This window comes from Salvelinus alpinus, chromosome 14 (assembly GCF_045679555.1).
Source record: "Salvelinus alpinus chromosome 14, SLU_Salpinus.1, whole genome shotgun sequence".
In the NCBI taxonomy this organism is placed as follows: Eukaryota; Metazoa; Chordata; class Actinopteri; order Salmoniformes; family Salmonidae; genus Salvelinus; species Salvelinus alpinus.
The window spans coordinates 44249241-44276857 of record NC_092099.1 but is presented as its reverse complement, the minus strand read 5'-3'; the positions used below and the strand labels follow the sequence as shown (position 1 = coordinate 44276857).

Genomic DNA, 27617 nt, shown 5'->3' with positions numbered 1-27617 from the left:
ATGAAACGGTACTACGGTAAGTCAGGGGGGGTAGTATCATATGAAACGGTACTACGGTAAGTCAGGGGGGGTAGTATTATATGAAACGGTACTACGGTAAGTCAGGGGGGGTAGTATCATATGAAACGGTACTACGGTAAGTCAGGGGGGGTAGTATCATATGAAACGGTACTACGGTAAGTCAGGGGGGGGGTAGTATCATATGAAACGGTACTATGGTAAGTCAGGGGGGGGTAGTATCATATGAAACGGTACTACGGTAAGTCAGGGGGGTAGTATCATATGAAACGGTACTACGGTAAGTCAGGGGGGGGGTAGTATCATATGAAACGGTACTATGGTAAGTCAGGGGGGGGTAGTATCATATGAAACGGTACCACGGTAAGTCAGGGGGGTAGTATCATATGAAACGGTACTACGGTAAGTCAGGGGGGGGAGGTATCATATGACACGGTACTACGGTAAGTCGGGGGTATCATATGAAACGGTACTACAGTAAGTCAGGGGGGGGTGGGTAGTATCATATGAAACGGTACTACGGTAAGTCGGGGGGGGGGGGATCCATATGAAACGGTACGGGTTTTCTAAAAAGTTGGTATCATAACGATTTGGTGCTGTCGTACTACCTTGGTACTGGTGTATAGTGCAACATGATTACACGTACACATACAAATATATAACAGTAACGTATACATCTGATCCACTTTACACTATCCAGAGAATCATGGCTGATCTACACAGTATCTCTATGTGAACATCTCTAGAGATAACATGACGTCTTCGTCCTCAAGCATCACAGCTACGGGCTGTTCAGTGTTGCTGACCTTGTTGAGAGGAGCCAGCTGAAAGCCAGAGAACTCTTTAGAGTTGAGCTCCAGGGGCAGGGCGGCCGTCTCTCCTGTGATGCTGGCCAGAAGCTGAGTGAAGTCTCTGCGCTGGGCCAGGGAGATGTCCCCACCGCGGTCACGCACCTTGATGCCACCCTCCGCTACCACCTTCTTAGCTACGGATGCGATCAGCCGCTCGTACTCGATCTTGGTCTGAGGAGAAGATACACGGATGGTTATGGAAGGAAGAGTGCATGGAAACCAAGACAGTATGCACTCAGAAACAACACACACACACGCACGGACAAACGGGACAGAGACGGGACAGAGACGCACAGACGGGACAGAGACGCACAGACGGGACAGAGACGCACAGACGGGACAGAGACGCACAGACGGGACAGAGACGCACAGACGGGACAGAGACGCACAGACGGGACAGAGACTGGACAGAGACGCACAGACGGGACAGAGACGCACAGACGGGACAGAGACGCACAGACGGGACAGAGACGCACAGACGGGACAGAGACGCACAGACGGGACAGAGACGCACAGACGGGACAGAGACGCACAGACGGGACAGAGGCGCACAGACGGGACAGAGACGCACAGACGGGACAGAGACGCACAGACGGGACAGAGACGCACAGACGGGACAGAGACGCACAGACGGGACAGAGACGCACAGACGGGACAGAGACGCACAGAGACGCACAGACGGGACAGAGACGCACAGACGGGACAGAGACGCACAGACGGGACAGAGACGCACAGACGGGACAGAGACGCACAGACGGGACAGAGACGCACAGACGGGACAGAGACACACAGACGGGACAGAGACACACAGACGGGACAGAGACACACAGACGGGACAGAGACACACAGACGGGACAGAGACGGGACAGAGACGGGACAGAGACACACAGACGGGACAGAGACACACAGACGGGACAGAGACGCACAGACGGGACAGAGACGCACAGACGGGACAGAGACGGGACAGAGACGCACAGACGGGACAGAGATGCACAGACAGGACAGAGACGGGACAGAGACGCACAGACGGGACAGAGACGCACAGACGGGACAGAGACGCACAGACGGGACAGAGACGCACAGACGGGACAGAGACGCACAGACGGGACAGAGACGCACAGACGGGACAGAGACGCACAGACAGGACAGAGACGCAAGGACACACACACACAGACAGACAGACTACCTGCTGGCTGAGCTTCTTGAGGTAGGACACACACAGACAGACAGACTACCTGCTGGCTGAGCTTCTTGAGGTAGGACACCACACAGACGGGACAGAGACGGGACAGAGACACACAGACGGGACAGACAGACTACCTGCTGGCTGAGCTTCTTGAGGTAGGACACCACACAGACGGGACAGAGACGGGACAGACAGACTACCTGCTGGCTGAGCTTCTTGAGGTAGGACACACACAGAGACAGACAGACTACCTGCTGGCTGAGCTTCTTGAGGTAGGACACCACACTGTAACTCAGACCATACTCCATGTTGTCGGCCAGGAGGTTAGGAGCTCCCATGATTCTTAGCGCCTTCCGGAGGGACTGCAGAAGAGTAGAGAAGGCATCATTAAGACCACACATTGCAACCAAAATACATAACGATGTCACCTAACTCCACGTTAGCGTCTAACGGTGGAAGTCAGGGGGGGGGAGTAGTACACAGCGTTGTACGAGATCTTCAGTTTCTTGGCAATTTCTCGCATGGAATAGCCTTCATTTCACAGAACAAGAATAGACTGACTGAGTTTCAGAAGAAAGGTCTTTGTTTCTGGCCATTTTGAGCCTGTAATCGAACCCACAAATGCTGATGCTCCAGATACTCAACTAGTCCAAAGAAGGCCAGTTTTATTGCTTCTTTAATCAGAACAACAGCTTTCAGCTGTGCTAACATAATTGCAAAAGGGTTTTCTAATGATCAATTAGCCTTTTAAAATGATCAACTTGGATTAGCTAACACAATGTGCCATTGGAACACAGGAGTGATGGTTGCTGATAATGGGCCTCTGTACGCCTATGTAGATATGTCATTAAAAAAAAGTTTTTTTAATACAAAACAATCTGCCGTTTCCAGCTACATTAGTAATTTACAACGTCTATACTGTATTTCTGATCAATTTGATATTATTTTAAATCAACATTTTTTTTTGCTTTTCTTTCAAAAACAAGTACATTTCTAAGTGACCCCAAACTTTTGAACGGTAGTGTATGTATGTAAATATTGATATTTTTCCTCAGGATTTTCGAAATTCTCTCGTGACCTTTTTTGGGAACCTCTGAATTAGCCCCTACACCATCTATCATTTTCACTCCCTCAGCTTTGGGAGACTTGTGCATATGGCGTAGGTTGAACGTGATCATGTAACCGGGAGGGCCGAGGGGCTGGTTTGACATTCAGACGTTGACTTACCCCAATGTAATACGGAGGCATGGTCTTCAGGTAGTTCTCAAATGACTGACGCCATTTAATGGTCGGCTTGAACTTGTGCACCCGGATCAAGTCATCTGCAACAAATACAGAGCAGGCTTTAGAAGAGGTAGAGTGGGACCACTATGGCCAGAGACATGAATTATCATATTACCAGGTGATTTACATATTGAATGTATTTGAGTATTTGCTTTGCTTTATCTGGGTCAGGTCGCAGTTGTAAATGAGAACTTGTTCTCAACTAGCCTACCTGGTGAAATAAAGGTGAAATAAAAAATAAAAATGTGTGTATGCTGGCTTCACAAAATGATTTTCCATGTAAATGGACAATAAAGCATATTGTATCATAACCACTACTGCCCTCTGCTGGCTTGGTGGGGCAACGTGGTGCACTACATTAGGGCTCATGAGGACAGGGATGCCTTTCTAGACACAAGGGCAGGGGCCCAGTTTCCCTGAACCATCTAAAAGGCTAAGTTCATTGTGAGAACCTTCGTAGTAGCGTCGTTAAATCTCTGAGCTGTTACCCAAAACGATTGTTAATAAAGTTGCACTTGAAAACACTCGTTACTTCCTGATTGCCTCAGACCACTCGGAGAACAGCTAAGTGCTTCGTTAGATGTTTGTTTCGCTCTCCCTTCCGCGTCACTTTATATAAACGAGATCTCCTCTAAAAACTGACTAAATATGTTTATCAGTCTCTCTGTGACCATCGATAATTTCTCAACAAAGTTCAATAAAAAAAATACCAACGTTACCGTTTTTGGCAAATTGTTACAAACAAGTGAAAGATTAAAAGAGGATTAAAATGGAAAAAACCGAGAGGACTGCGTTAAAATCAAATACAGTATAGCCTACATAGAACTATATCTTTAAAATCACATTGAAATCTATTTCATGTTCATTAAATTGAGTTTTATTTTGGCCAAATGTTAGGCTACTGTCAGAAATGTTTGCCTCAATATATTTAATGTGTAAAAACATGTGTAATAATGTGCCAAATCTTGATTCAAAGTATTATTATAGAGCAGTAGAATAAGCCGTCTCAATATTTTCAGCCATCGGTGACAAATCTCTCTCTAGGATGCTGATCCGTCGTCTGTATTGTGGACTGATGTTAAGGTCGGATTTGAACGGAGAAAACGGATCAAATAGAGCAGCGCTGGCTTCATTTCAATCCTCAACGACGCACTTAGCGACACATGCCTCAATGACGCCTCAACGACGCTCTTAGCGATCGCACTCTGTGCGTTGCGTTTTTTTGGGGGGGGAAAATGCACGTTACATCTTTGGCTGTTGAAGGAACGATGCATCGTTTAAAAACCGTCGTAACCCTAAGATCCATCGCTATCGGGAAACTGGGGCCCTGGGCTCTCCAACCCTGTTCCTAGAGATACACCCTCCTGTAGGTTTTCACTCCAACCCCAGTTGTAACTAACCTGATCCATCTTTATCAACCAGGTATGTATTAGAATCAGGTGCTCTAGATTAGGGTTGGAGTGAAAAACCTACAGGACAGCATCTCTCCGGGAAGAGCATTGGAGAACTATTCTCTAAAGAATTTGGATGGGTCTTACCAAGTAGATCAGAGGCAGCAGAACAGGGTAGTTAGAGAATTAGGACGGGTCTTACCAAGTAGATCAGAGGCAGCAGAACCGCGTAGTTAGAGAATTAGGACGAGGCCCAGGTCTTACCCAGTAGATCAGAGGCAGCAGAACCGCGTAGTTAGAGTATTAGGACAGGGCCCAGGTCTTACCAAGTAGATCAGAGACAGCAGAACCGCGTAGTTAGAGTATTAGGACAGGGCCCAGGTCTTACCAAGTAGAGGCAGTACAACAGGGTAGTTAGAGAATTAGGACGAGGCCCAGGTCTTACCCAGTAGAGGCAGTACAACAGGGTAGTTAGAGAATTAGGACGAGGCCCAGGTCTTACCCAGTAGAGGCAGTACAACAGGGTAGTTAGCGTATTAGGACGAGGCCCAGGGCTTACCCAGTAGAGGCAGTACAACAGGGTAGTTAGCGTATTAGGACAGGGCCCAGGTCTTACCCAGTAGAGGCAGTACAACAGGGTAGTTAGCGTATTAGGACAGGGCCCAGGTCTTACCCAGTAGAGGCAGTACAACAGGGTAGTTGTAGGGCATGACGAAGAGGTTGACACAGTTGAGAGCCGTGCTGGCCTTCAGGTAGCCAAAGGGCTGGCCCAGGTCACTGTACTTGGCACTGTTACTTACAAACACCTAGAGGATGAGGGAGGGGAACTGAGTGAGAGAACAAACAAACAAGTACACCTTCTGTTGTATTGGTGTTGTGTATGGTGTGTCGTGTGTATTAATGTGTGTTGTGTAGTACTGGGTGTGTAGTGTAGTACGGGGTGTGTAGTTTAGTGTAGTACAGTGTTATGTTGTGTAGTACTGGGTGTGTAGTGTAGTACGGGGTGTGTAGTTTAGTGTAGTACAGTGTTATGTTGTGTAGTACTGGGTGTGTAGTGTAGTTCTGGGTGTGTAGTGTAGTACGGGGTGTGTAGTGTAGTACAGTGTTATGTTGTGTAGTACTGGGTGTGTAGTTTAGTGTAGTACAGTGTTATGTTGTGTAGTACTGGGTGTGTAGTGTAGTACTGGGTGTGTAGTGTAGTACTGTATTATGTTGTGTAGTACTGGGTGTGTAGTTTAGTACTGTGTTATGTTGTGTAGTGCTGTGTGTGTAATACTGGGTGTGTAGTACTGTGTGTAGTATAGTACTGTGTGTAGTATAGTGTGTAGTACTGGGTGTGTAGTATAGTACTGTGTGTAGTATAGTGTGTAGTACTGGGTGTGTAGTATAGTACTGTATTACGTTGTGTAGTACTGGGTGTGTAGTGTAGTACTGTGTTATGTTGTGTAGTGCTGTGTGTGTAGTACTGGGTGTGTAGTGTAGTACTGGGTGTAGTATAGTATGTAGTACTGGGTGTGTAGTGTAGTACTGTGTGTAGTACTGGGTGTGTAGTGTAGTGCTGGGTGTGTAGTGTAGTGCTGTGTGTAGTATAGTGTGTAGTACTGGGTGTGTAGTACTGGGTGTGTAGTGTAGTACTGGGTGTAGTATAGTATGTAGTACTGGGTGTGTAGTGTAGTACTGGGTGTAGTACTGGGTGTGTAGTGTAGTGCTGGGTGTGTAGTGTAGTGCTGTATGTAGTATAGTGTGTAGTACTGGGTGTGTGTAGTGTAGTACTGGGTGTGTAGTGTAGTGCTGGGTGTGTAGTGTAGTGTAGTGCTGTGTGTAGTATAGTAGTACTGTGTTACGTTGTGTAGTACTGGGTGTGTGTAGTGTATCACGTTGTGTACCTGCCAGCAGGTGTGAGGGGACTTCCTCTCCAGGATGTACTGTGTGAGAGGTGAAGGCTCCAGCTCGTACTTGTCAAAGGGAACCTTGTCAATCACCATGGGCTCCGAGTCCAGGCAGGAGAAACGCACGTGGGGGTGGGCCGAGCGAGGGGGCTGGGAGAGGGGGGGAGGGACACAGGAACATCAGAGAAAAACACACCAGCATGCACAAACACGAGCGTGTCAGACAGAGACACTCTCTTACCAGGGTGGGGGAGTTGGTGTCGGGCCAGAAGCCTTCAGGAATGGGCCAGTGTCCGATGGGCACACCAGTCTTGGGGTTGGGTCGTACGTAGATCAGCTTGTGGCAGCAGTGCCAGGACTGGGGGCCGGGCTTCAGGATCTCATCTGGACAGACAAATTAATGTGTGAAATAGAGGGAGGGGCTAGAGGAAGGTGCGTAGGAAGGGCTAGAGGAAGGGGGGGGGGGGGGGGGGGCACATGCGGCCTGCGAGACATTTACAACAACAAACATATTATAGTTCTAGTCTTGTCTCATCGCTGCAACTCCCGTACGGACTCGGGAGAGGCGAAGGTCGAGAACCGTGCGTCCTCCGAAACACGACCCAACCAAGACGCACTGCTGCTTGACACAATGCCCGCTTAACCCGGAAGCCAGCCGCACCAATGTGTCCGAGGAAACACAGCACACCTGGTGACCGTGTCAGCGTGCACTGCGCCCGGCCCGCCACAGGAGTCGCCAGAGCGCGACGGGACAAAGAAATCTTGGCCTGCCAAACGCTCTCCTAACCCGGATGACGCTGGGCCAATTGTGCGCCTCCTCATGGGTCTCCCAGTCACTGCCAGCTGCGTCACAGCCTGGGATCGAACTCGGGTCTGTAGTTATGCCTCTAGCACTGTGATGCAGTGCCTTAGAGCGTTGCACCACTCGGGAGGCCCCCGTAAATTGATTTTAAAAAACAATTGGTCCCCTAAAAAATGCAGCCCACCGTTGAATTTAAAAATCCCGATGTGGCCTCGAGCCAAAAAGTTTGCCAACCCCTGGGCTAGAGGCTAGGGGGACGCGCGTATGGAGAAGGTAGAGGCTAGGGGGACAGTGTGTAGGGAGGCGGTAGAGGCTAGGGGGACAGTGTGTAGGGAGGCGGTAGAGGCTAGGGGGACAGTGTGTAGGGAGGCGGTAGAGGCTAGGGGGACAGTGTGTAGGGAGGCGGTAGAGGCTAGGGGGACAGTGTGTAGGGAGGCGGTAGAGGCTAGGGGGACATGTGTAGGGAGGCGGTAGAGGCTAGGGGGACAGTGTGTAGGGAGGCGGTAGAGGCTAGGGGGACAGTGCGTAGGGAGGCGGTAGAGGCTAGGGGGACATGTGTAGGGAGGCGGTAGAGGCTAGGGGGACAGTGCGTAGGGAGGCGGTAGAGGCTAGGGGGACAGTGCGTAGGGAGGCGGTAGAGGCTAGGGGGACAGTGCGTAGGGAGGGGGTAGAGGCTAGGGGGACAGTGCGTAGGGAGGGGGTAGAGGCTAGGGGGACAGTGCGTAGGGAGGCGGTAGAGGCTAGGGGGACAGTGCGTAGGGAGGCGGTAGAGGCTAGGGGGACATGTGTAGGGAGGCGGTAGAGGCTAGGGGGACAGTGTGTAGGGAGGCGGTAGAGGCTAGGGGGACAGTGTGTAGGGAGGCGGTAGAGGCTAGGGGGACAGTGTGTAGGGAGGCGGTAGAGGCTAGGGGGACATGTGTAGGGAGGCGGTAGAGGCTAGGGGGACATGTGTAGGGAGGCGGTAGAGGCTAGGGGGACAGTGTGTAGGGAGGCGGTAGAGGCTAGGGGGACAGTGTGTAGGGAGGCGGTAGAGGCTAGGGGGACATGTGTAGGGAGGCGGTAGAGGCTAGGGGGACAGTGTGTAGGGAGGCGGTAGAGGCTAGGGGGACAGTGTGTAGGGAGGCGGTAGAGGCTAGGGGGACATGTGTAGGGAGGCGGTAGAGGCTAGGGGGACAGTGTGTAGGGAGGCGGTAGAGGCTAGGGGGACAGTGTGTAGGGAGGCGGTAGAGGCTAGGGGGACAGTGTGTAGGGAGGCGGTAGAGGCTTGGGGGACAGTGCGTAGGGAGGCGGTAGAGGCTAGGGGGACAGTGTGTAGGGAGGCGGTAGAGGCTAGGGGGACATGTGTAGGGAGGCGGTAGAGGCTAGGGGGACAGTGTGTAGGGAGGCGGTAGAGGCTAGGGGGACATGTGTAGGGAGGCGGTAGAGGCTAGGGGGACAGTGTGTAGGGAGGCGGTAGAGGCTAGGGGGACAGTGTGTAGGGAGGCGGTAGAGGCTAGGGGGACAGTGTGTAGGGAGGCGGTAGAGGCTAGGGGGACATGTGTAGGGAGGCGGTAGAGGCTAGGGGGACATGTGTAGGGAGGCGGTAGAGGCTAGGGGGACAGTGTGTAGGGAGGCGGTAGAGGCTAGGGGGACAGTGTGTAGGGAGGCGGTAGAGGCTAGGGGGACAGTGTGTAGGGAGGCGGTAGAGGCTAGGGGGACATGTGTAGGGAGGCGGTAGAGGCTAGGGGGACAGTGTGTAGGGAGGCGGTAGAGGCTAGGGGGACAGTGTGTAGGGAGGCGGTAGAGGCTAGGGGGACATGTGTAGGGAGGCGGTAGAGGCTAGGGGGACAGTGTGTAGGGAGGCGGTAGAGGCTAGGGGGACATGTGTAGGGAGGCGGTAGAGGCTAGGGGGACATGTGTAGGGAGGCGGTAGAGGCTAGGGGGACAGTGTGTAGGGAGGCGGTAGAGGCTAGGGGGACAGTGTGTAGGGAGGCGGTAGAGGCTAGGGGGACAGTGTGTAGGGAGGCGGTAGAGGCTAGGGGGACAGTGTGTAGGGAGGCGGTAGAGGCTAGGGGGACAATGTGTAGGGAGGCGGTAGAGGCTAGGGGGACATTAAAGGACTGTCTCTCACCCTCTCCAGGAGGGGGGTCCGGGCCCGTCTTCTCAAAGTTGATGACCACTCCACTCTGGATCTTCTGCAGTAGAGACTCCAGACACTGGTTCAACATGCGCTGGGAGAACACACTATAGGAGCGACCTAGGAGACAAGCACTCTTACATTAGATTACACTCACCCACTGTTCAACAAGACACACACACACACACCCCCTCAATAGCCAAAGCCATTGTGTGTAGTCTCTAAATCAGCAGTAATGGGCAGTATGTAGAGTCCCAGTAGCAACAGCATGTAGAGTCCCAGTAGTAGCAGTATGTAGAGTCCCAGTAGTAGCAGTATGTAGAGTCCCAGTAGTAGCAGCATGTAGAGTCCCAGTAGTAGCAGCATGTAGAGTCCCAGTAGTAGCAGCATGTAGAGTCCCAGTAGTAGCAGCATGTAGAGTCCCAGTAGTAGCAGCATGTAGAGTCCCAGTAGTAGCAGCATGTAGAGTCCCAGTAGTAGCAGCATGTAGAGTCCCAGTAGTAGCAGCATGTAGAGTCCCAGTAGTAGCAGCATGTAGAGTCCCAGTAGTAGCAGCATGTAGAGTCCCAGTAGTAGCAGCATGTAGAGTCCCAGTAGTAGTAGCAGCATGTAGAGTCCCAGTAGCAGCAGCATGTAGAGTCCCAGTAGTAGCAGTATGTAGAGTCCCAGTAGTAGCAGCATGTAGAGTCCCAGTAGTAGCAGCATGTAGAGTCCCAGTAGTAGCAGTATGTAGAGTCCCAGTAGTAGTAGCAGCATGTAGAGTCCCAGTAGTAGTAGCAGCATGTAGAGTCCCAGTAGTAGCAGCATGTAGAGTCCCAGTAGTAGCAGCATGTAGAGTCCCAGTAGTAGTAGCATGTAGAGTCCCAGTAGTAGTAGCATGTAGAGTCCCAGTAGTAGTAGCATGTAGAGTCCCAGTAGTAGCAGCATGTAGAGTCCCAGTAGTAGCAGCATGTAGAGTCCCAGTAGTAGCAGCATGTAGAGTCCCAGTAGTAGCAGCATGTAGAGTCCCAGTAGTAGCAGCATGTAGAGTCCCAGTAGTAGCAGCATGTAGAGTCCCAGTAGCAGCAGCATGTAGAGTCCCAGTAGCAGCAGCATGTAGAGTCCCAGTAGTAGCAGTATGTAGAGTCCCAGTAGTAGCAGCATGTAGAGTCCCAGTAGTAGCAGTATGTAGAGTCCCAGTAGTAGCAGCATGTAGAGTCCCAGTAGCAGCAGCATGTAGAGTCCCAGTAGTAGCAGTATGTAGAGTCCCAGTAGTAGCAGCATGTAGAGTCCCAGTAGTAGCAGCATGTAGAGTCCCAGTAGCAGCAGCATGTAGAGTCCCAGTAGTAGGTAGCAGCATGTAGAGTCCCAGTAGCAGCAGCATGTAGAGTCCCAGTAGTAGCAGCATGTAGAGTCCCAGTAGTAGCAGCATGTAGAGTCCCAGTAGTAGCAGCATGTAGAGTCCCAGTAGTAGCAGCATGTAGAGTCCCAGTAGCAGCAGCATGTAGAGTCCCAGTAGTAGGTAGCAGCATGTAGAGTCCCAGTAGCAGCAGCATGTAGAGTCCCAGTAGTAGTAGCATGTAGAGTCCCAGTAGTAGCAGCATGTAGAGTCCCAGTAGCAGCAGCATGTAGAGTCCCAGTAGTAGCAGCATGTAGAGTCCCAGTAGTAGCAGCATGTAGAGTCCCAGTAGTAGCAGCATGTAGAGTCCCAGTAGTAGTAGCAGTATGTAGAGTCCCAGTAGTAGTAGCAGTATGTAGAGTCCCAGTAGTAGCAGCATGTAGAGTCCCAGTAGTAGTAGCAGTATGTAGAGTCCCAGTAGCAGCAGCATGTAGAGTCCCAGTAGTAGCAGCATGTAGAGTCCCAGTAGCAGCAGCATGTAGAGTCCCAGTAGTAGGTAGCAGCATGTAGAGTCCCAGTAGTAGCAGCAGCATGTAGAGTCCCAGTAGTAGCAGCATGTAGAGTCCCAGTAGCAGCATGTAGAGTCCCAGTAGTAGCAGCATGTAGAGTCCCAGTAGTAGCAGCATGTAGAGTCCCAGTAGTAGCAGCATGTAGAGTCCCAGTAGTAGTAGCATGTATAATCCCAGTAGTAGCAGCATGTAGAGTCCCAGTAGTAGGTAGCAGCATGTAGAGTCCCAGTAGTAGCAGCAGCATGTAGAGTCCCAGTAGTAGCAGCATGTAGAGTCCCAGTAGTAGTAGCATGTATAATCCCAGTAGTAGCAGCATGTATAATCCCAGTAGTAGCAGCATGTAGAGTCCCAGTAGCAGCAGCATGTAGAGTCCCAGTAGTAGCAGCATGTAGAGTCCCAGTAGTAGCAGCATGTAGAGTCCCAGTAGTAGCAGCATGTAGAGTCCCAGTAGTAGCAGCATGTAGAGTCCCAGTAGTAGCAGCATGTAGAGTCCCAGTAGTAGTAGCAGTATGTAGAGTCCCAGTAGCAGCAGCATGTAGAGTCCCAGTAGTAGCAGCATGTAGAGTCCCAGTAGCAGCAGCATGTAGAGTCCCAGTAGTAGGTAGCAGCATGTAGAGTCCCAGTAGTAGCAGCAGCATGTAGAGTCCCAGTAGTAGCAGCATGTAGAGTCCCAGTAGCAGCATGTAGAGTCCCAGTAGTAGCAGCATGTAGAGTCCCAGTAGTAGCAGCATGTAGAGTCCCAGTAGTAGCAGCATGTAGAGTCCCAGTAGTAGTAGCATGTATAATCCCAGTAGTAGCAGCATGTAGAGTCCCAGTAGTAGGTAGCAGCATGTAGAGTCCCAGTAGTAGCAGCAGCATGTAGAGTCCCAGTAGTAGCAGCATGTAGAGTCCCAGTAGTAGTAGCATGTATAATCCCAGTAGTAGCAGCATGTATAATCCCAGTAGTAGCAGCATGTAGAGGCCCAGTAGCAGCAGCATGTAGAGTCCCAGTAGTAGCAGCATGTAGAGTCCCAGTAGTAGCAGCATGTAGAGTCCCAGTAGTAGCAGCATGTAGAGTCCCAGTAGTAGCAGCATGTAGAGTCCCAGTAGTAGCAGCATGTAGAGTCCCAGTAGTAGCAGCATGTAGAGTCCCAGTAGCAGCAGCATGTAGAGTCCCAGTAGCAGCAGCATGTAGAGTCCCAGTAGCAGCAGCATGTAGAGTCCCAGTAGTAGCAGCATGTAGAGTCCCAGTAGTAGCAGCATGTAGAGTCCCAGTAGTAGCAGCATGTAGAGTCCCAGTAGTAGCAGCATGTAGAGTCCCAGTAGTAGCAGCATGTAGAGTCCCAGTAGTAGCAGCATGTAGAGTCCCAGTAGTAGCAGCATGTAGAGTCCCAGTAGTAGCAGCATGTAGAGTCCCAGTAGTAGCAGCATGTAGAGTCCCAGTAGTAGCAGCATGTAGAGTCCCAGTAGTAGCAGCATGTAGAGTCCCAGTAGTAGCAGCATGTAGAGTCCCAGTAGTAGCAGCATGTAGAGTCCCAGTAGTAGCAGCATGTAGAGTCCCAGTAGTAGCAGCATGTAGAGTCCCAGTAGTAGCAGCATGTAGAGTCCCAGTAGTAGCAGCATGTAGAGTCCCAGTAGTAGCAGCATGTAGAGTCCCAGTAGCAGCAGCATGTAGAGTCCCAGTAGTAGCAGTATGTAGAGTCCCAGTAGTAGCAGCATGTAGAGTCCCAGTAGTAGCAGTATGTAGAGTCCCAGTAGTAGCAGCATGTAGAGTCCCAGTAGCAGCAGCATGTAGAGTCCCAGTAGTAGCAGTATGTAGAGTCCCAGTAGTAGCAGCATGTAGAGTCCCAGTAGTAGCAGCATGTAGAGTCCCAGTAGCAGCAGCATGTAGAGTCCCAGTAGCAGCAGCATGTAGAGTCCCAGTAGCAGCAGCATGTAGAGTCCCAGTAGTAGCAGCATGTAGAGTCCCAGTAGTAGCAGCATGTAGAGTCCCAGTAGTAGCAGCATGTAGAGTCCCAGTAGTAGCAGCATGTAGAGTCCCAGTAGTAGCAGCATGTAGAGTCCCAGTAGTAGCAGCATGTAGAGTCCCAGTAGCAGCAGCATGTAGAGTCCCAGTAGTAGGTAGCAGCATGTAGAGTCCCAGTAGCAGCAGCATGTAGAGTCCCAGTAGTAGTAGCATGTAGAGTCCCAGTAGTAGCAGCATGTAGAGTCCCAGTAGCAGCAGCATGTAGAGTCCCAGTAGTAGGTAGCAGCATGTAGAGTCCCAGTAGTAGCAGCAGCATGTAGAGTCCCAGTAGTAGCAGCATGTAGAGTCCCAGTAGTAGCAGCATGTAGAGTCCCAGTAGTAGCAGCATGTAGAGTCCCAGTAGTAGTAGCAGTATGTAGAGTCCCAGTAGCAGCAGCATGTAGAGTCCCAGTAGTAGCAGCATGTAGAGTCCCAGTAGTAGTAGCAGTATGTAGAGTCCCAGTAGCAGCAGCATGTAGAGTCCCAGTAGTAGCAGCATGTAGAGTCCCAGTAGCAGCAGCATGTAGAGTCCCAGTAGTAGGTAGCAGCATGTAGAGTCCCAGTAGTAGCAGCAGCATGTAGAGTCCCAGTAGTAGCAGCATGTAGAGTCCCAGTAGCAGCATGTAGAGTCCCAGTAGTAGCAGCATGTAGAGTCCCAGTAGTAGCAGCATGTAGAGTCCCAGTAGTAGCAGCATTTAGAGTCCCAGTAGTAGTAGCATGTATAATCCCAGTAGTAGCAGCATGTAGAGTCCCAGTAGTAGGTAGCAGCATGTAGAGTCCCAGTAGTAGCAGCAGCATGTAGAGTCCCAGTAGTAGCAGCATGTAGAGTCCCAGTAGTAGCAGCATGTAGAGTCCCAGTAGTAGTAGCATGTATAATCCCAGTAGTAGCAGCATGTATAATCCCAGTAGTAGCAGCATGTAGAGTCCCAGTAGCAGCAGCATGTAGAGTCCCAGTAGTAGCAGCATGTAGAGTCCCAGTAGTAGCAGCATGTAGAGTCCCAGTAGTAGCAGCATGTAGAGTCCCAGTAGTAGCAGCATGTAGAGTCCCAGTAGTAGCAGCATGTAGAGTCCCAGTAGTAGTAGCAGTATGTAGAGTCCCAGTAGCAGCAGCATGTAGAGTCCCAGTAGTAGCAGCATGTAGAGTCCCAGTAGCAGCAGCATGTAGAGTCCCAGTAGTAGGTAGCAGCATGTAGAGTCCCAGTAGTAACAGCAGCATGTAGAGTCCCAGTAGTAGCAGCATGTAGAGTCCCAGTAGCAGCATGTAGAGTCCCAGTAGTAGCAGCATGTAGAGTCCCAGTAGTAGCAGCATGTAGAGTCCCAGTAGTAGCAGCATGTAGAGTCCCAGTAGTAGTAGCATGTATAATCCCAGTAGTAGCAGCATGTAGAGTCCCAGTAGTAGGTAGCAGCATGTAGAGTCCCAGTAGTAGCAGCAGCATGTAGAGTCCCAGTAGTAGCAGCAGCATGTAGAGTCCCAGTAGTAGCAGCATGTAGAGTCCCAGTAGTAGTAGCATGTATAATCCCAGTAGTAGCAGCATGTATAATCCCAGTAGTAGCAGCATGTAGAGTCCCAGTAGTAGCAGCATGTAGAGTCCCAGTAGTAGCAGCAGCATGTAGAGTCCCAGTAGTAGCAGCATGTAGAGTCCCAGTAGTAGTAGCATGTATAATCCCAGTAGTAGCAGCATGTATAATCCCAGTAGTAGCAGCATGTAGAGTCCCAGTAGTAGCAGCATGTAGAGTCCCAGTAGTAGCAGCATGTAGAGTCCCAGTAGTAGCAGCATGTAGAGTCCCAGTAGTAGCAGCATGTAGAGTCCCAGTAGCAGCAGCATGTAGAGTCCCAGTAGCAGCAGCATGTAGAGTCCCAGTAGTAGCAGTATGTAGAGTCCCAGTAGTAGCAGCATGTAGAGTCCCAGTAGTAGCAGTATGTAGAGTCCCAGTAGTAGCAGCATGTAGAGTCCCAGTAGCAGCAGCATGTAGAGTCCCAGTAGTAGCAGTATGTAGAGTCCCAGTAGTAGCAGCATGTAGAGTCCCAGTAGTAGCAGCATGTAGAGTCCCAGTAGCAGCAGCATGTAGAGTCCCAGTAGTAGGTAGCAGCATGTAGAGTCCCAGTAGCAGCAGCATGTAGAGTCCCAGTAGTAGCAGCATGTAGAGTCCCAGTAGTAGCAGCATGTAGAGTCCCAGTAGTAGCAGCATGTAGAGTCCCAGTAGTAGCAGCATGTAGAGTCCCAGTAGCAGCAGCATGTAGAGTCCCAGTAGTAGGTAGCAGCATGTAGAGTCCCAGTAGCAGCAGCATGTAGAGTCCCAGTAGTAGTAGCATGTAGAGTCCCAGTAGTAGCAGCATGTAGAGTCCCAGTAGCAGCAGCATGTAGAGTCCCAGTAGTAGCAGCATGTAGAGTCCCAGTAGTAGCAGCATGTAGAGTCCCAGTAGTAGCAGCATGTAGAGTCCCAGTAGTAGTAGCAGTATGTAGAGTCCCAGTAGTAGTAGCAGTATGTAGAGTCCCAGTAGTAGCAGCATGTAGAGTCCCAGTAGTAGTAGCAGTATGTAGAGTCCCAGTAGCAGCAGCATGTAGAGTCCCAGTAGTAGCAGCATGTAGAGTCCCAGTAGCAGCAGCATGTAGAGTCCCAGTAGTAGGTAGCAGCATGTAGAGTCCCAGTAGTAGCAGCAGCATGTAGAGTCCCAGTAGTAGCAGCATGTAGAGTCCCAGTAGCAGCATGTAGAGTCCCAGTAGTAGCAGCATGTAGAGTCCCAGTAGTAGCAGCATGTAGAGTCCCAGTAGTAGCAGCATGTAGAGTCCCAGTAGTAGTAGCATGTATAATCCCAGTAGTAGCAGCATGTAGAGTCCCAGTAGTAGGTAGCAGCATGTAGAGTCCCAGTAGTAGCAGCAGCATGTAGAGTCCCAGTAGTAGCAGCATGTAGAGTCCCAGTAGTAGTAGCATGTATAATCCCAGTAGTAGCAGCATGTATAATCCCAGTAGTAGCAGCATGTAGAGTCCCAGTAGCAGCAGCATGTAGAGTCCCAGTAGTAGCAGCATGTAGAGTCCCAGTAGTAGCAGCATGTAGAGTCCCAGTAGTAGCAGCATGTAGAGTCCCAGTAGTAGCAGCATGTAGAGTCCCAGTAGTAGCAGCATGTAGAGTCCCAGTAGTAGTAGCAGTATGTAGAGTCCCAGTAGCAGCAGCATGTAGAGTCCCAGTAGTAGCAGCATGTAGAGTCCCAGTAGCAGCAGCATGTAGAGTCCCAGTAGTAGGTAGCAGCATGTAGAGTCCCAGTAGTAGCAGCAGCATGTAGAGTCCCAGTAGTAGCAGCATGTAGAGTCCCAGTAGCAGCATGTAGAGTCCCAGTAGTAGCAGCATGTAGAGTCCCAGTAGTAGCAGCATGTAGAGTCCCAGTAGTAGCAGCATGTAGAGTCCCAGTAGTAGTAGCATGTATAATCCCAGTAGTAGCAGCATGTAGAGTCCCAGTAGTAGGTAGCAGCATGTAGAGTCCCAGTAGTAGCAGCAGCATGTAGAGTCCCAGTAGTAGCAGCATGTAGAGTCCCAGTAGTAGTAGCATGTATAATCCCAGTAGTAGCAGCATGTATAATCCCAGTAGTAGCAGCATGTAGAGGCCCAGTAGCAGCAGCATGTAGAGTCCCAGTAGTAGCAGCATGTAGAGTCCCAGTAGTAGCAGCATGTAGAGTCCCAGTAGTAGCAGCATGTAGAGTCCCAGTAGTAGCAGCATGTAGAGTCCCAGTAGTAGCAGCATGTAGAGTCCCAGTAGTAGCAGCATGTAGAGTCCCAGTAGCAGCAGCATGTAGAGTCCCAGTAGCAGCAGCATGTAGAGTCCCAGTAGCAGCAGCATGTAGAGTCCCAGTAGTAGCAGCATGTAGAGTCCCAGTAGTAGCAGCATGTAGAGTCCCAGTAGTAGCAGCATGTAGAGTCCCAGTAGTAGCAGCATGTAGAGTCCCAGTAGTAGCAGCATGTAGAGTCCCAGTAGTAGCAGCATGTAGAGTCCCAGTAGTAGCAGCATGTAGAGTCCCAGTAGTAGCAGCATGTAGAGTCCCAGTAGTAGCAGCATGTAGAGTCCCAGTAGTAGCAGCATGTAGAGTCCCAGTAGTAGCAGCATGTAGAGTCCCAGTAGTAGCAGCATGTAGAGTCCCAGTAGTAGCAGCATGTAGAGTCCCAGTAGTAGCAGCATGTAGAGTCCCAGTAGTAGCAGCATGTAGAGTCCCAGTAGTAGCAGCATGTAGAGTCCCAGTAGTAGCAGCATGTAGAGTCCCAGTAGTAGCAGCATGTAGAGTCCCAGTAGTAGCAGCATGTAGAGTCCCAGTAGCAGCAGCATGTAGAGTCCCAGTAGTAGCAGTATGTAGAGTCCCAGTAGTAGCAGCATGTAGAGTCCCAGTAGTAGCAGTATGTAGAGTCCCAGTAGTAGCAGCATGTAGAGTCCCAGTAGCAGCAGCATGTAGAGTCCCAGTAGTAGCAGTATGTAGAGTCCCAGTAGTAGCAGCATGTAGAGTCCCAGTAGTAGCAGCATGTAGAGTCCCAGTAGCAGCAGCATGTAGAGTCCCAGTAGCAGCAGCATGTAGAGTCCCAGTAGCAGCAGCATGTAGAGTCCCAGTAGTAGCAGCATGTAGAGTCCCAGTAGTAGCAGCATGTAGAGTCCCAGTAGTAGCAGCATGTAGAGTCCCAGTAGTAGCAGCATGTAGAGTCCCAGTAGTAGCAGCATGTAGAGTCCCAGTAGCAGCAGCATGTAGAGTCCCAGTAGTAGGTAGCAGCATGTAGAGTCCCAGTAGCAGCAGCATGTAGAGTCCCAGTAGTAGTAGCATGTAGAGTCCCAGTAGTAGCAGCATGTAGAGTCCCAGTAGCAGCAGCATGTAGAGTCCCAGTAGTAGGTAGCAGCATGTAGAGTCCCAGTAGTAGCAGCAGCATGTAGAGTCCCAGTAGTAGCAGCATGTAGAGTCCCAGTAGTAGCAGCATGTAGAGTCCCAGTAGTAGCAGCATGTAGAGTCCCAGTAGTAGTAGCAGTATGTAGAGTCCCAGTAGCAGCAGCATGTAGAGTCCCAGTAGTAGCAGCATGTAGAGTCCCAGTAGTAGTAGCAGTATGTAGAGTCCCAGTAGCAGCAGCATGTAGAGTCCCAGTAGTAGCAGCATGTAGAGTCCCAGTAGCAGCAGCATGTAGAGTCCCAGTAGTAGGTAGCAGCATGTAGAGTCCCAGTAGTAGCAGCAGCATGTAGAGTCCCAGTAGTAGCAGCATGTAGAGTCCCAGTAGCAGCAGCATGTAGAGTCCCAGTAGTAGCAGCATGTAGAGTCCCAGTAGTAGCAGCATGTAGAGTCCCAGTAGTAGCAGCATTTAGAGTCCCAGTAGTAGTAGCATGTATAATCCCAGTAGTAGCAGCATGTAGAGTCCCAGTAGTAGGTAGCAGCATGTAGAGTCCCAGTAGTAGCAGCAGCATGTAGAGTCCCAGTAGTAGCAGCATGTAGAGTCCCAGTAGTAGCAGCATGTAGAGTCCCAGTAGTAGTAGCATGTATAATCCCAGTAGTAGCAGCATGTATAATCCCAGTAGTAGCAGCATGTAGAGTCCCAGTAGCAGCAGCATGTAGAGTCCCAGTAGTAGCAGCATGTAGAGTCCCAGTAGTAGCAGCATGTAGAGTCCCAGTAGTAGCAGCATGTAGAGTCCCAGTAGTAGCAGCATGTAGAGTCCCAGTAGTAGTAGCAGTATGTAGAGTCCCAGTAGCAGCAGCATGTAGAGTCCCAGTAGTAGCAGCATGTAGAGTCCCAGTAGCAGCAGCATGTAGAGTCCCAGTAGTAGGTAGCAGCATGTAGAGTCCCAGTAGTAGCAGCAGCATGTAGAGTCCCAGTAGTAGCAGCATGTAGAGTCCCAGTAGCAGCATGTAGAGTCCCAGTAGTAGCAGCATGTAGAGTCCCAGTAGTAGCAGCATGTAGAGTCCCAGTAGTAGCAGCATGTAGAGTCCCAGTAGTAGTAGCATGTATAATCCCAGTAGTAGCAGCATGTAGAGTCCCAGTAGTAGGTAGCAGCATGTAGAGTCCCAGTAGTAGCAGCAGCATGTAGAGTCCCAGTAGTAGCAGCAGCATGTAGAGTCCCAGTAGTAGCAGCATGTAGAGTCCCAGTAGTAGTAGCATGTATAATCCCAGTAGTAGCAGCATGTATAATCCCAGTAGTAGCAGCATGTAGAGTCCCAGTAGTAGCAGCATGTAGAGTCCCAGTAGTAGCAGCATGTAGAGTCCCAGTAGTAGCAGCATGTAGAGTCCCAGTAGTAGCAGCATGTAGAGTCCCAGTAGTAGCAGCATGTAGAGTCCCAGTAGTAGCAGCATGTAGAGTCCCAGTAGTAGCAGCATGTAGTCCCAGTAGTAGCAGCATGTAGAGTCCCAGTAGCAGCAGCATGTAGAGTCCCAGTAGCAGCAGCATGTAGAGTCCCAGTAGTAGCAGCATGTAGAGTCCCAGTAGTAGCAGCATGTAGAGTCCCAGTAGTAGCAGCATGTAGAGTCCCAGTAGTAGCAGCATGTAGAGTCCCAGTAGTAGCAGCATGTAGAGTCCCAGTAGCAGCAGCATGTAGAGTCCCAGTAGCAGCAGCATGTAGAGTCCCAGTAGTAGCAGCATGTAGAGTCCCAGTAGTAGCAGCATGTAGAGTCCCAGTAGTAGCAGCATGTAGAGTCCCAGTAGTAGCAGCATGTAGAGTCCCAGTAGTAGCAGCATGTAGAGTCCCAGTAGTAGCAGCATGTAGAGTCCCAGTAGTAGCAGCATGTAGAGTCCCAGTAGTAGCAGCATGTAGAGTCCCAGTAGTAGGTAGCAGCATGTAGAGTCCCAGTAGTAGCAGCAGCATGTAGAGTCCCAGTAGTAGCAGTATGCAGAGTCCGAGTAGTAGTAGCATGTAGAGTCCCAGTAGTAGCAGCATGTAGATTTCCAGTAGTAGCAGCATGTAGAGTCCCAGTAGTAGTAGCAGTATGTAGAGTCCCAGTAGTAGCAGCATGTAGAGTCCCAGTAGTAGCAGCATGTAGAGTCCCAGTAGTAGCAGCATGTAGAGTCCCAGTAGTAGGTAGCAGCATGTAGAGTCCCAGTAGTAGCAGCATGTAGAGTCCCAGTAGTAGCAGTATGTAGAGTCCCAGTAGTAGCAGCATGTAGAGTCCCAGTAGTAGCAGCATGTAGAGTCCCAGTAGTAGCAGCATGTAGAGTCCCAGTAGTAGCAGCATGTAGAGTCCCAGTAGTAGCAGCATGTAGAGTCCCAGTAGTAGCAGCATGTAGAGTCCCAGTAGTAGCAGCATGTAGAGTCCCAGTAGTAGCAGTATGTAGAGTCCCAGTAGTAGTAGCAGCATGTAGATTCCCAGTAGCAGCAGCATGTAGAGTCCCAGTAGTAGCAGCATGTAGAGTCCCAGTAGTAGCAGTATGTAGAGTCCCAGTAGTAGTAGTAGCATGTAGAGTCCCAGTAGTAGCAGTATGTAGAGTCCCAGTAGTAGCAGCATGTAGAGTCCCAGTAGTAGCAGCATGTAGAGTCCCAGTAGTAGCAGCATGTAGAGTCCCAGTAGTAGCAGCATGTAGAGTCCCAGTAGTAGCAGCATGTAGAGTCCCAGTAGCAGCAGTATGTAGAGTCCCAGTAGTAGTAGCAGCATGTAGAGTCCCAGTAGTAGCAGCATGTAGAGTCCCAGTAGTAGCAGCATGTAGAGTCCCAGTAGTAGCAGTATGTAGAGTCCCAGTAGTAGCAGTATGTAGAGTCCCAGTAGTAGTAGCATGTATAATCCCAGTAGTAGCAGCATGTAGAGTCCCAGTAGTAGCTGCATGTAGAGTCCCAGTAGCAGTAGCATGTAGAGTCCCAGTAGTAGCAGCATGTAGAGTCCCAGTAGTAGCAGCATGTAGAGTCCCAGTAGTAGCAGCATGTAGAGTCCCAGTAGTAGCAGCATGTAGAGTCCCAGTAGTAGCAGCATGTAGAGTCCCAGTAGCAGTAGCATGTAGAGTCCCAGTAGTAGCAGCATGTAGAGTCCCAGTAGTAGTAGCATGTATAATCCCAGTAGTAGCAGCATGTAGAGTCCCAGTAGTAGCAGCATGTAGAGTCCCAGTAGTAGCAGCATGTAGAGTCCCAGTAGTAGCAGCATGTAGAGTCCCAGTAGTAGCAGCATGTAGAGTCCCAGTAGTAGCAGCATGTAGAGTCCCAGTAGTAGCAGCATGTAGAGTCCCAGTAGCAGCAGCATGTAGAGTCCCAGTAGTAGCAGCATGTAGAGTCCCAGTAGTAGCAGCATGTAGAGTCCCAGTAGTAGCAGCATGTAGAGTCCCAGTAGTAGCAGCATGTAGAGTCCCAGTAGTAGCAGCATGTAGAGTCCCAGTAGTAGCAGCATGTAGAGTCCCAGTAGTAGCAGCATGTAGAGTCCCAGTAGTAGCAGCATGTAGAGTCCCAGTAGCAGCAGCATGTAGAGTCCCAGTAGTAGCAGCATGTAGAGTCCCAGTAGTAGCAGCATGTAGAGTCCCAGTAGTAGCAGCATGTAGAGTCCCAGTAGTAGCAGCATGTAGAGTCCCAGTAGTAGCAGCATGTAGAGTCCCAGTAGTAGCAGCATGTAGAGTCCCAGTAGTAGCAGCATGTAGAGTCCCAGTAGTAGCAGCATGTAGAGTCCCAGTAGTAGCAGCATGTAGAGTCCCAGTAGTAGCAGCATGTAGAGTCCCAGTAGTAGCAGCATGTAGAGTCCCAGTAGTAGGTAGCAGCATGTAGAGTCCCAGTAGTAGCAGCAGCATGTAGAGTCCCAGTAGTAGCAGTATGCAGAGTCCGAGTAGTAGTAGCATGTAGAGTCCCAGTAGTAGCAGCATGTAGAATCCCAGTAGTAGCAGCATGTAGAGTCCCAGTAGTAGTAGCAGTATGTAGAGTCCCAGTAGTAGCAGCATGTAGAGTCCCAGTAGTAGCAGCATGTAGAGTCCCAGTAGTAGCAGCATGTAGAGTCCCAGTAGTAGGTAGCAGCATGTAGAGTCCCAGTAGTAGCAGCATGTAGAGTCCCAGTAGTAGCAGTATGTAGAGTCCCAGTAGTAGCAGCATGTAGAGTCCCAGTAGTAGCAGCATGTAGAGTCCCAGTAGTAGCAGCATGTAGAGTCCCAGTAGTAGCAGCATGTAGAGTCCCAGTAGTAGCAGCATGTAGAGTCCCAGTAGTAGCAGCAGCATGTAGAGTCCCAGTAGTAGCAGTATGCAGAGTCCGAGTAGTAGTAGCATGTAGAGTCCCAGTAGTAGCAGCATGTAGAATCCCAGTAGTAGCAGCATGTAGAGTCCCAGTAGTAGTAGCAGTATGTAGAGTCCCAGTAGTAGCAGCATGTAGAGTCCCAGTAGTAGCAGCATGTAGAGTCCCAGTAGTAGCAGCATGTAGAGTCCCAGTAGTAGGTAGCAGCATGTAGAGTCCCAGTAGTAGCAGCATGTAGAGTCCCAGTAGTAGCAGTATGTAGAGTCCCAGTAGTAGCAGCATGTAGAGTCCCAGTAGTAGCAGCATGTAGAGTCCCAGTAGTAGCAGCATGTAGAGTCCCAGTAGTAGCAGCATGTAGAGTCCCAGTAGTAGCAGCATGTAGAGTCCCAGTAGTAGCAGCATGTAGAGTCCCAGTAGTAGCAGTATGTAGAGTCCCAGTAGTAGTAGCAGCATGTAGAGTCCCAGTAGCAGCAGCATGTAGAGTCCCAGTAGTAGCAGCATGTAGAGTCCCAGTAGTAGTAGTAGCATGTAGAGTCCCAGTAGTAGTAGTAGCATGTAGAGTCCCAGTAGTAGCAGTATGTAGAGTCCCAGTAGTAGCAGCATGTAGAGTCCCAGTAGTAGCAGCATGTAGAGTCCCAGTAGTAGCAGCATGTAGAGTCCCAGTAGTAGCAGCATGTAGAGTCCCAGTAGTAGCAGCATGTAGAGTCCCAGTAGCAGCAGTATGTAGAGTCCCAGTAGTAGTAGCAGCATGTAGAGTCCCAGTAGTAGCAGCATGTAGAGTCCCAGTAGTAGCAGCATGTAGAGTCCCAGTAGTAGCAGTATGTAGAGTCCCAGTAGTAGTAGCATGTATAATCCCAGTAGTAGCAGCATGTAGAGTCCCAGTAGTAGCTGCATGTAGAGTCCCAGTAGCAGTAGCATGTAGAGTCCCAGTAGTAGCAGCATGTAGAGTCCCAGTAGTAGCAGCATGTAGAGTCCCAGTAGTAGCAGCATGTAGAGTCCCAGTAGTAGCAGCATGTAGAGTCCCAGTAGTAGCAGCATGTAGAGTCCCAGTAGCAGTAGCATGTAGAGTCCCAGTAGTAGCAGCATGTAGAGTCCCAGTAGTAGTAGCATGTATAATCCCAGTAGTAGCAGCATGTAGAGTCCCAGTAGTAGCTGCATGTAGAGTCCCAGTAGCAGTAGCATGTAGAGTCCCAGTAGTAGCAGCATGTAGAGTCCCAGTAGTAGCAGCATGTAGAGTCCCAGTAGTAGCAGCATGTAGAGTCCCAGTAGTAGCAGCATGTAGAGTCCCAGTAGCAGCAGCATGTAGAGTCCCAGTAGTAGCAGCATGTAGAGTCCCAGTAGCAGCAGCATGTAGAGTCCCAGTAGTAGCAGCATGTAGAGTCCCAGTAGTAGCTGCATGTAGAGTCCCAGTAGCAGTAGCATGTAGAGTCCCAGTAGTAGCAGCATGTAGAGTCCCAGTAGTAGCAGCATGTAGAGTCCCAGTAGTAGGTAGCATGTAGAGTCCCAGTAGTAGCAGCATGTAGAGTCCCAGTAGTAGCAGCATGTAGAGTCCCAGTAGCAGCAGCATGTAGAGTCCCAGTAGTAGCAGCATGTAGAGTCCCAGTAGCAGCAGCATGTAGAGTCCCAGTAGTAGCAGCATGTAGAGTCCCAGTAGTAGCAGCATGTAGAGTCCCAGTAGTAGCAGCATGTAGAGTCCCAGTAGTAGCAGCATGTAGAGTCCCAGTAGTAGCAGCATGTAGAGTCCCAGTAGTAGCAGCATGTAGAGTCCCAGTAGTAGCAGCATGTAGAGTCCCAGTAGTAGCAGCATGTAGAGTCCCAGTAGTAGCAGCATGTAGAGTCCCAGTAGCAGCAGCATGTAGAGTCCCAGTAGCAGTAGCATGTAGAGTCCCAGTAGTAGCAGCATGTAGAGTCCCAGTAGTAGCAGCATGTAGAGTCCCAGTAGCAGCAGCATGTAGAGTCCCAGTAGCAGTAGCATGTAGAGTCCCAGTAGTAGCAGCATGTAGAGTCCCAGTAGTAGCAGCATGTAGAGTCCCAGTAGTAGCAGCATGTAGAGTCCCAGTAGCAGCAGCATGTAGAGTCCCAGTAGCAGTAGCATGTAGAGTCCCAGTAGTAGCAGCATGTAGAGTCCCAGTAGTAGCAGCATGTAGAGTCCCAGTAGTAGCAGCATGTAGAGTCCCAGTAGCAGCAGCATGTAGAGTCCCAGTAGCAGTAGCATGTAGAGTCCCAGTAGTAGCAGCATGTAGAGTCCCAGTAGTAGCAGCATGTAGAGTCCCAGTAGCAGTAGCAGTAGTAGCAGCAGTTGAAGCCATTGCCCATCTGACCCATGTGGCATTGAGCAGAAAGCCTGACTTCATAATCTTGACCTCCATCAGCACTTTTCAGTCACTGTGTCCTATTCACCAGGCTGCACCATCACCAGAACTCACATGCCCACACCCCCCCTGGCTATTGGCCCATCACCACTCCACTGTCGGTCACAGTAGGCTCAGGTTAGGAGGTGCTGGCTCATTCTAGACAATAAAGGCAGCTGGCTTAATTCTAGTATTGTGCTTTTAGGTTGAGGCTTAAACACACACGGTATGCTCATACTGTACGTGTGTGTTAGACACATGCTGACGTTCTCTAGACAGCTCCGCCTGACGTGCTCAGCTCCGCCTGACGTGCTCAGCTCCGCCTGGCGTGCCTCAGCTCCGCCTGGCGTGCCTCAGCTCCGCCTGGCGTGCCTCAGCTCCGCCTGGCGTGCCTCAGCTCCGCCTGGCGTGCCTCAGCTCCGCCTGGCGTGCCTCAGCTCCGCCTGGCGTGCCTCAGCTCCGCCTGGCGTGCCTCAGCTCCGCCTGGCGTGCCTCAGCTCCGCCTGGCGTGCCTCAGCTCCGCCTGACGTGCTCAGCTCCTTAGCTACTTATTGTTGTATATTGATAAGGCATTGTTGAGGAAAGAGTTCGCAAGTAATCATTTCAATATGTCGTTTACACCCACTGTATCATGTGCATGTGACAAATAAACTTTGATTTGACATACACCACCGTCATATGGCCTTGCATAGACACCGAGGCAGTTACATACTACACACACACACACACACACACACACACAAAAACAGCGCCTCACCTCCGGTGACCTCACACATGGGGGTGATGGCCGAGTCGTCGGGGGGGACCCCCCCCAGGGGTTCAGGCTCTACAGTGGCGTGTCCAGGGATCCTCAGCACCAGGGAGAACAGACGCTGGTCCCAGCGGAACGGCTCCTTGGTCAACTCACTGCCCGGCAGAGGAGTGGTCAGGGGAAGGTGGAGCTGGAGGAGGGAGAGAGAGAAACCATTTGAATTACACATCGAGAGACGTTTAATAACCTCACCCGGACGCTTGGAATGACAAATATATTTTACACAATACCTGTACATGTTATTAAAATAATTTTACCTCACACCGCTGGCTCACGTCAGCAAAGCCAAGCTCTAACCCGCAAGTTAATAGTTGCTTTTAATATTTTATCCTGTATGTCATGATCGCGTGTGTATGGAAGAAAAATTTAATTAAATGTAAAAAAATCTAGCTGTGCGTGATGGTGGACGCACGCGTGGCAAGTGTAGTCAGCATATTGCACTACTTTATGTCGCCCAACACGTGTCATCGAGGGTGCAACGCTGCCCCTGCGTACAGAGACTCCCTGTATTTTGGTGGGAAACAGCGCTAGCCTATAGAGTACCACAGTAATACCCATAAAACCTAGAGGTCAAACTAGGAAATGGTTCCAATGGTTTTTCCACCATTCATTTTTCCTATAGGGGATTTAAGAAACACTTTCTAATAAAAAAGGGCTGTGTTTCGTGTAGGCTTGCCCTGTGCTTGACGTTTTGATAACAGTGTAAATTTCTCTCGGACAAGGTGACTTATCAATGTATTTGCACCCCAAAAGAAAACACTAAAGAGGCACTTTAGCAGCTATCACCCAGATATCACCCAGAAATGCCTGTCTCAAGCTTCACGTCACTCACCAGGGCCATGATGATCTGAATCTAAATGTTAGCTACATTTAGTAATTAATTAATTGGCTAAATTTATTGAAATTGACAAGTTTTAAATGCATACAATAATTTTTATCTAGCAAGTCAGCAACATTAGCCTGGCTAAATGGCTACATTAGCAATCCATTTGTCTAGCCATTTAAATGCATGAGAAATATGTAAAAACAAGTTTAGCTTTCTTTAGCTTTTATAAACCAACAGTTTAGCTTGCTAGTTAAACTAGCCAACTTAGTTAAGGCGTTCTTGATGATGTTTGTGTCTGTGGGTGAAAAGTGAGGGCAGCCTACTTCAAGAACTACTTTACTTGTAGCTACAATAGCTAGCTGTATTATTTTGGTCTGGCTTTTTTGAGAGGTTTCAGAGATGGGACTGATTAGCACCGTATCGAGTCAACAGTGCGTTTACTGCGCGAAGGGTTTTAAATTAAATTGGTATTCACACGTTTGTTTTTGGAGGTAGAAATACAAAAACCTTATTTGCACCTTTTTTTAAATTCCAGAACCAATGGGTGAGCCTGTGAGGAACGTGTGAACGGTTTTGTTCCAGCTCAGCTGGAACACCGGCCTTAAATAAATAATCATGAATTACAGCGATAGGCTATGAATTATAATCAGTTATGAGCTGGGCTCGGGAGCTGTACATCCTTTTAAGGCGTTCTGTATTATGGGCACAATTGGGAGGGGTCCATTGATGGTATGGATATAAACATATGCTCCACTCTCAAGCTGGAAGTTGAACACGTTGACTGATGCCAAGGAGGCGGTTGCTAATGGAGCAGCTATGGAAGAGAAAACTACAGCCAAGGCAGCACTGGCCCACACCTGCCCCGTCTGTCGGGTGAGTAGTATTGGCTGGTACCGTTCCTCTCCATGTGTAGGCTATTGTACTGGCCTGTGTGGTACAGTCTTTCATATGTGTAGTAGTTTGTTGCATTCCTTAGTTTATCATTTGTGTCAAATTTGAATTCAATCTAAAGCCACAGATTGTTAACTTCCTCCATTTTTATTTTAACCTTTATATTACGCAAACCTAAAGACATTCA

The 27617-nt window shown here is 49.9% G+C and overlaps 1 protein-coding gene across 2 annotated transcripts in view; it reads right to left on the bottom strand.

Annotated features, from left to right (window-relative positions):
- ints6 (integrator complex subunit 6) overlaps nt 1-27617 on the bottom strand; it is a 68217-nt gene that overhangs the window by 20488 nt on the left and 20112 nt on the right. For both annotated transcript variants that reach the window (XR_011667831.1, XM_071341520.1), the window contains exons 5-12: nt 25660-25843; nt 9532-9657; nt 6861-7003; nt 6617-6769; nt 5404-5536; nt 3283-3377; nt 2307-2417; nt 825-1040 (exon numbers count right to left, since the gene is read on the bottom strand). Coding sequence is in view for 1 of the 2 variants with exons in the window: in XM_071341520.1 (XP_071197621.1) it covers nt 825-1040; nt 2307-2417; nt 3283-3377; nt 5404-5536; nt 6617-6769; nt 6861-7003; nt 9532-9657; nt 25660-25843 (1161 nt within the window). In the remaining variant the exon portion in view is untranslated. The remainder of the gene's footprint in view (nt 1-824; nt 1041-2306; nt 2418-3282; nt 3378-5403; nt 5537-6616; nt 6770-6860; nt 7004-9531; nt 9658-25659; nt 25844-27617) is intronic.